The sequence below is a fragment of the Cynoglossus semilaevis genome, chromosome 8 (genome assembly GCF_000523025.1).
Source record: "Cynoglossus semilaevis isolate Cse_v1.0 chromosome 8, Cse_v1.0, whole genome shotgun sequence".
Taxonomy (NCBI): domain Eukaryota; kingdom Metazoa; phylum Chordata; class Actinopteri; order Pleuronectiformes; family Cynoglossidae; genus Cynoglossus; species Cynoglossus semilaevis.
In genome coordinates, this window is record NC_024314.1 from 13,991,096 (window position 1) to 13,999,669 (window position 8,574).

Below are 8,574 nucleotides of genomic sequence, written 5' to 3' on the forward strand. Positions count from 1 at the left end.
GCCAAAAAACACAAAGTCTGCAATGAAAGTGCAATCACCATCACTGGAACACAGTGCCAGAACTCTTCCTCTTCCCAAAAATGGTTCCAAGGTGGTCCAGACTGCTCCCAAACTGAATAATGACACAAAACATGTCGCAAATGGGTTTTCTGGACTCAGACCTCGGAGCAGTACCGACAGCTTTCTCAGGCACACTCAGAGATTTTTAAGGCCAGGTCCTGGTTCTGGTTCTGGTTCTCGAACCACTTCTCCCTCTCAAAAGAAAACACCAGCAGGTCGCTCACACTCCAGTGACGGCCTGGGCTCAGTGTCTGCCGTTCGTCTGACTGAAAAAGATCGCATTAGTTCTCGTAGCCTCACCCAGGTACAAAAACAGCCCTCGCCTGTCTTCACGGTCACTGCCCTTCCGTGCTCCATCCAGGCCCCGCCCAAAGGTGGTAAAAAGTCCCCTGTAACCAGGCAGGTGTCAGGGGGTGGGCTCAAAGCTACAGGGAGGTCAGGTTTGCCCCCATCTGCCTTAAAGAAGCCCCTCTCACCTGCGCTTGGCCCCGCTTCTAAGCCCAGCGGTATCAGCTACAAACTGTCACGTCCTATGCTGTTAAAGCAGGCACGCCCCCTACGGGTGATGTCTGCTACTGCATCAGAGCTCAATTCAGTCAAGATAAGTTCTCCAACAGAAAACAGCCGAGGTATGAGTTTGTTCTCTGTGTAAAAATGACCAGCGGATTCTTGAACCATTACTTAAATACCTACCCCTCACAGAAACTCCTGCTGAGTCTCCAGAGAAAGATGTCCTGTCCTCAGAGCCTGTGTCCATCGTTGGGGAGACACTGGAGGACATGTCCTTGTCCTCCACCTCGTCTCTGGACAGAAATGACACCAGTCAGGAGTACATGGATGACTTTGACAACCTGGGTAAATAACAGTCAGCTCTTTTACTGGTCACTCAGATCTATGTCCATCATCCAGCCTTTGTTTGTCTTTGTCTGCAGGAGTTGAAATTTTACTCTTCTCTCCCAAAAATGATGAAGATGACTCAGGACTTGACCAATCGTGTGCCAGGTTTGATGATGACAAGACCAGTGTTAACGGTGTCACAGAGGCATCGGGTCTGTGTTTTCTGGAGGATGGTGTGGACTGGGCTGGTCTGAAGTTAAAGAGTGAGTCATGTGACCAGAGCACAGAGCAGAGACAATGACAGAGTAAAATCAAAACCCAGATGAAATGATTTTCTTTGTCTGCAGGTGACGACACGCAGCGTCATGTAAGTCTACTGTCACACCAGAGAAAGATGAGTCAGACGGATTATCACGAGCAGGTACCGTGACTGAAAAGAAGGAAATCAAGGACTGAAAATAAAATAAAACAATTTAACTAGTCAACTGATTGGAAATTGTCCTCACATTCCCAACATACAAACGAGAAAATCTCCAATCTTTTTTTTTTTTTTCTTTTTTTTATTTCAGGGTGGTTCCTCTCTGGACCTGTCCCCCTCCGACTCCTGCGGCTCTGCAGGAACCTACATGTGGGACGAGGAGGATCTGGAGCCACTGGGGGGCGCCAACTCCGCTTCCATCAACTGTAACAGCCAACATATTGAGGACTTTGACTCTGAGGTAAACAGTTCTGTAAATGTCAGTGTGTTCGGAAACTGATAAAAAGAAAAAGCTTTGAAGATTAAAGATTGAAACTTTTTTTTAAATGATGTTTGTAGTGACGTTATGCTGGTTAAAATCCCAATAAGAGCCTCCCTGTAGAAAGTGTTCAGGTATTATCCTCAGAAAGCCTCTGGAGACAGAGGTCACAGAAGTCCGTTCACTCAGACATCACGAGTCTAACCAGTCACATGTTGAAGAGCGCGACTCCAAATTAAGGCCTCTGTCTCCCTCCAGTGTTTGTACTGTGTCTTACAGCAGCTTTTCTAAGCACTGCAGTTTCTATATTCCCTTTCCCTTTAGTTCCTATTTAGCTTCTGTGTAGACATCCATCTGATACTCACAAATATATATTTGTCTCTGTCTGTGTTTCAGGACATCTTGAAAGACCTGGACACCTGTGATCTGGAGGACGATGACCTCATGCTGGACACAGACTTTACAGAAGACGCCTCTGTTCTCAGTGGTACTGAGTTCACACACACACACACACACACACACACTAACACACACTCATTATAGCATTAAATGTCTTCTCTGGATCTTTTTCCTTGATCTGTCATCTGCAGACAGAGATGGAATGTCCCACATGGCTGAGTGGAGGAGGAGACAGCTCTGCTGGGGGACAAATGATGTCCAGAATGAAGATGGGTAAGACACGTCCTCTGCTGAACATGAGTGTTCACAAAGACCGTAGTCACACGGGTGTCTTCTCTGTCCTCTCAGTGACTTCACCTGCTACAAACTCACCGAGGATCCAGGAAACAAGAGGACAGATATATGTCGGGATGGTGACATCATTCTTGACCTTTGTCCTTCAAGGTCTTTTATCACCAGATCATCTTCTGGGTGAGAGATTATCCTCCTATACCAGATTTAAAAAGTTGATGTGACTGTAACAGCAGGGATGCAGTATGAATACTCAGTATTTGTTTTCTCCTTCTTTGCCCTCTGCTCAGGACTCTGCTGTCATCGTTCATAGCGCCTCCCGCTGTTCTGGGTGTAGATGTGGAGGAACTGGCTGATGACTGCTCTGCAGTGCGATCACAGCTGGAGTTTCTGCAGATGTTACTGCTGCAGGTGAGGAGGAAACGGCAGCACCACCGCAACCGCATCACTACTAAATCACCACCACATCACTACTGCATCCCCACCACATCACAACTACATCCCTACTGCATCACTACTGCATCCCCACCACATCACAACTACATCCCTACTGCATCACTACTACATCCCCCCCACATCACTCCTGCATCACTACTGCATCCCCACCACATCACTACCGCATCACCACTACATCACTACTACATCCCCACCACATCACTACTGCATCCCCACCACATCACTACCGCATCACTACTAAATCACCACCACATCACTACTACATCACTAATACATCACCAATATACCACTACTAAATCACCACCACATCACTATTGCATCACTACTGCATCCCCACCACATCACTACTACATCAGTATTACATCACCACTACATCACTACTACATCACTACTTCATCACCACCGCATCACTACTACATCACTACTACACCACTACTACATCACCCCCGCATCACTACTACATCACTACCATATCACTACTACATCACTAATACATCACCAATATACCACTACTAAATCACCACCACATCACTACTACATCACTACGTCATCACCACTACATCACTACTACATCACCACCTCCTCATCATCTTAAAAACTGTTAAAACACTTTCACGGTCACTTCTGTCTGTTGTTGAAAAATATTGCATGCACAGCAAATGTACTTCTGTCTCATGTTTGTAGACAAAGTTCTCAGGGTGTTCCTCTCTTTCAGGAAGAGGAAGTGGACGATAACACTCTGACCATGGACAGTCCTGAGGTCAACGACTCGTCTCAGAGCTCTGACACTCTGGTCAGCAGCAACTCTGTCTCTTGACTTCATTTCTAATTTCTTTATTCCACAGTATGAGTGTAACTCCAGGTTCATTAAGATTGTGTTTTTCTGTTATAATTGTACAATTATACTATTGTATAATGTGTTATATTATACATTGTTTCATAACTTAATAAGATATCTATATTCCAGGGGATTCATTCGTCATCGGTATAATTGTGTCAGTAAAGACACAAAGTTTGACCTCTTTTGTTTGATGTGAGCAGGTGAAGGCTCTCCAGCAGGAGGTGCTGCAGCTCAGGGAGCAGCTGAGAAGTCGAGACAGAACCATCGCTCAGCTCACACTGCAGCTGGTCAGTGTCTGTGTCTAACAACACACAATGATAACGATAGCAAGACATTGTTTTTATTATTGAAAATATTATTATTAAAACCATCCCATCAACCCTGAGTCGGTTATTGTGATGTGGTTTATACATTAATACAGTCGTACAGTTACTGTTCTGTCCTGACACCATCACTCAGACCACAGTGTCTGTCTGCTGACCACACAGCCACCAGTGGTGCCCTCTGGCCCCTCTAATAACCGTCATCCTCGTGTGTGTGTGTGTGTGTGTGTGTGTGCACGGCACAGACTGTTCCCTCAGTGACTGCCGGCTGTGGTTGCCAGGAGACGACAGGAAAGATGGATCGACACACACAGACCGGTTTGATGGAGCGAGACAGAGTGAAGACGCAGGCGGTCAGGAGAGAACAGGTCAGAGGTCACGAACACACTTGCGTATCAAAATAACATCTTAAGGGATTACTTTTAAAGTTAAAACATTACTTTTAAAAGTCCTTGATTTTTACACCTGTGTTTGCTTCCTGTTTTTGAAAGGGAGTCAGGGTGGGAGGAAAATACAGTGTGTTTGTGTGTGTTTAGATGTTTCTAGAATTATTTTGTCCTATGTTTTTTTTTGTTTTTTTTGAAATGTTCAAAATCAGCCTCTTCATCGGCTTCTCTCCTCTCCTACCTTGTCCTTTTCCTTCCTCATGCCACTTCCTTGTTTCCTTTTTCTCAGGCCTTTCCTTTCCTCTCTCCTCCTTGGCAGTATCAGCGTTCTTCTCCTTACAGGGTGAGGGCCAGGCCTGCTATTCCCTCCCACCTGGCTAAAAGAAGTGAGTCACATGACTGCTATAGCCCCACCCCTGAGATCTCAGATCCTACCTCCACTGTCTTAGATCTTCGTCTGTCTTCTCAGGACACAGCTCAGCCAGTCTGTTAGATGTCATCTTCATTTCTCCTCCTTCCTTCACTCCCCCCTTTTCACCTTACTGTGTGGATGTTCATATGTGCTCGTCTCCTAACTCTTCCTCCTCTCTCCTCTTCTTCCCTTTGCTCTCGATGAAGGAGTGGAGAAACTGGTGCTTTATTTCAGTGACACAGCCTGGTACAGTAACACTTTGTCTCCTTTGTCTTCCTCTTCATGGTTCTCCTCACCCTCTCTTCATCTCCTTTTTCTGCAGTTATTTGTCCACCAGCAGGAAATATAAAAACAACTACATTATGACTAAAGCAATCTCTAAACAAAAGATTGGTTTTATTTTTGGTTTTTATCGTCATCTTCTTTTTAATTTTCTCTCCTTTGTTTCCTTTTTCTTTTACTTTTTCGCTCCTTTCCATGTTTTCTTGATGACTTGTATTCCATCCTCCACGTTATGAAGCATCCTTTGAGAACAGCCAAGCTGCAATGTTACCCCCCACCACTAGATGTCGGTGTTGACTTATATATGTGCAGAGGACAAAGCTAATGACTTTTAAAACACTTAATGACTTCATTAAAACACATTTAAAAGTAACTTAACTAACTAATTTAGAGATGACATGACGAAATCACAGGGTCTGTGTTTACCTCTATTCTAACCTGCGTTTGTCTGAATACAAACAGTTTAGTCTTAAAACCATCAATAATATCTGTGGATATATTTATCATTTATTTAATGTAGTGAATTTGTAAGAGAGCCCTGTACATGGTACATGGCGCATAGAAACTACCGAGTCTGGAATGGAGCACGCAAGGGAACTGCGTTACCCGCTGATTTCTTTTGAGCGTTCTTAAAATCTGTGGGCTAACTGTTTAACAAGCAAAATTGTACTAGTATTATTAGTCAAAGGGACAGAAGAAGACATGGGTTTTCCTTTAGAACTGTTTTGTCCTTTAGAACTGTTTTTGTTGCTAAAGAATTTAACGTGGACGTAGAACCTGTCACTGTGGATTAGTTTGTTGATGAAGTAATAGCGATTCCTTTTATGCTCAAAAAAACCATCCAAACTATTTTCAAACTTGGGATGTAAAAAAGTTAGTACCATCATTTCCAGCAGGGGGCACTGTTATCCCAATTTAGGTTAGATGCTTGTTTTCCTGATACTTTAAGAAGACAGTCAGAATTGTGTGTTGATTTTAACCCGCAGATGAGACGGTGTTTTTCAGCAGAGAGATGAAGGAAAACGTGACCAAAGATGAAATGTTTTCTCTGCTGAAAAATTCTACAGAACTATTAATAGTGAAATGGTGATGGAGCGCAGGTGCAGGAAGGGGGAGCCACAGTTTAATTTTGGGGCTCAAACCTGTGACATCTCCAGATGAGGTAGTAAATCAGATACATCAGTCCAGTAAAGAACTTTTTTTTTCTCCTTGTTGTCCAGTCACAGATACTTCACTCCACCAGTCAGGACCATCAGGACCTACTGACGACCCACATCTCCAGCATCACGCAGCACCACGCTCCACCTATCCATCAGACCACTCCTCCAGAACAACCCTCAGATTTATTCACAACCCGACCAACATTAAAAACAGCGCTTCCTGCTGCACACCCAGCTGGACCTCCAGACCAGGTTCTCCTCACAGTCCAAGCTCCACTTCCAAACCAAGATCTACTTAAAGCTGAAACTCCTGCAGCCCACCCTGCTCACACCCTCCAGGTCAACACTGGCTCTTTAGCTGAGGATGATGGGAAGACATGGAGTAAAGATAGGAGACTCCAGAAGATCTCTCCACCGTCCAAACTCCACCTTCTCCTCCCTCAGAGCTCTGCAGCTGCTCCACCTCCAAAGACAATGTCCTCCAGGCAGCCTTTGATGCCTCACAACCCAGAGAACAACATCAGGTCAGGGCTGAGGCCGAGAACCAGGGCCGTGACGTCCCGCCTCCCCAAACCCAAGAGTCACTGACAGAGATCTGACAGATGGTCCAGGCAGACTGTGGTCACTCTGACGTCCAGACCAGACCTCCTCCTCAGCAGAGGAACAAAGTGAAATTTATTTAAAAGTTATTTATGACATAACATATTTATGGGTAAAATAGTTACCCAAAATGAAACTTGATTTAACTTTGTCGTTTTCATACATCAAAAACACTCACATCGTCAACCTCTCAGACTTCATTTTTATAGTATAAGTAATACTATAGTAATCCTAACTAGATGTAGCTGAACTGCAGTTATCTTTGACATTAGAAACACAAAACTTTTGGTTAGGTTCTAGGCATAGTTGATAATAATAAGAAAAAACCCTGTCTTAGTTAGCTTTACTTGTTTAGGCTTAAACTTGCCTTCATGCTATAGCTAGCTGATCAAAGTGCAGGTAACATTAGCATGTAACAGTAGTCTCTCTTTTAGCTTGACTTGTTTTTAAAACATCAACAAAATTTTGCTACCTGTGAATTCAAGGCCTTCAGACGTTTCCTCTGTGAGTTTACTGTGACGTTTGCCGCTTTAAGGCTCATTTTGACCAACAGTTGCTAACTGACGCTACGTAGCAATAGCAGATGACTTGCCTACAGCACCTTTAAAATGACTACTCGGCACTAGTGAAGAAACTATTTTAATGTATGGAAAAAGGTAAAGATTTGAAGTGTGTTGGAGCTGTGAAATGTATTTAAATCAGCAGAAGAAGCTGAAGCTGTAGATACTTGAAATGAGATCAAATGTTGGTGTTGTTGTTTAATTCCACATCTAGAACTGAATTACAGCTGACGGTAATAAACATGAATGTACTTCACGGTCACACAGTGGAAGAAGTGGTTAAAGCTCATGCCTTACTTTAAGGTTTGATTCCTCGTTCTCTTTAAAGCAAGGGGTGTCAAACATACGGCCCACGGGCCAAATCAGCCCGCTAGTTGGTTTAATACAGCCCGCTTGATGAATTTTGAAAGTGAAAAAATGCACTCCAACTTCATGTCAGAGATGTTTTGTCAAATGACATTTCATTGAAAATGAATATTATCTAATACACTTGTTCTTATTTACATGAAGACTAAGGGTGAAAACATGTACATTTAGTTATTCACAGGTAATTATGTTACTGCTCTGGTCTGGTAGACTTGATAATCAGGCTGAATGTGGCCGCTGAACCAAAATGAGTTTGACACCACTGCTCTAAAGTTCACAGATCAAAAAGATGCACGACTCGGTTAACTGTTCACCCTCAGCTGACCACAGGTGTGAATGTTAGTGTGAATGGAACTGTCCAGGGAGCTGGTCCACCTCACGGTCTAATGACTGTTGGGGTTAGCTCCAGACACCACGCAGCCCCTGAATAGGATTAAGTAGTTGAATATGAAGGTCATAGCGCCACCTACTGGCAATTTTCTTCTGGTTTAACACTGGAAAAGGCCTTTATCTGGAACTCAACATCTCACTGTTTCCTTCCAGTCAATTCACTCGTCATCTGAGCTGCAGTTTCATCACGTTGGAGGCTGTCTGCTGCTGAGTGCAGATCAGATTGATGCAGATGTTTAGATTATTATACATGATGTCATTTATGATGGTGTGATGGTCTGGACGACCAACAGTTCAGTCCAGATGCTGCTGATTCACAAGGTGGCAGTGATTGTTCTAAAAGAGCAGCACTCTCTCCCCTGTGGGAGGGTTTGGTTTCAAGAAAATTTACTTTGACTTTGAGGAGCATCAGCAGCTTCAGCTTCAGCAGCAGCAGCATCAGCAGCTTCAGTTTCAGCAGCAGCAGCTTCAGCA

At 43.9% G+C, this 8,574-nt stretch overlaps 1 protein-coding gene across 1 annotated transcript; it reads left to right on the forward strand.

Annotated features, from left to right (window-relative positions):
- Positions 1–6: 6 nt before the first annotated feature.
- LOC103382282 (serine-rich coiled-coil domain-containing protein 2-like) lies at positions 7–6,383 on the forward strand. The gene is made up of 15 exons (XM_008315016.3): positions 7–689; positions 763–915; positions 993–1,160; positions 1,245–1,318; positions 1,467–1,616; positions 2,031–2,121; positions 2,225–2,306; positions 2,382–2,504; positions 2,615–2,735; positions 3,496–3,573; positions 3,822–3,908; positions 4,190–4,312; positions 4,620–4,716; positions 4,949–4,988; positions 6,245–6,383. Exons 1-15 carry the CDS (start codon positions 23–25, stop codon positions 6,288–6,290), a joined length of 2,100 nt encoding a protein of 699 aa, XP_008313238.1. The 5' UTR covers positions 7–22; the 3' UTR covers positions 6,291–6,383.
- The last annotated feature ends 2,191 nt before the right edge of the window (positions 6,384–8,574 follow it).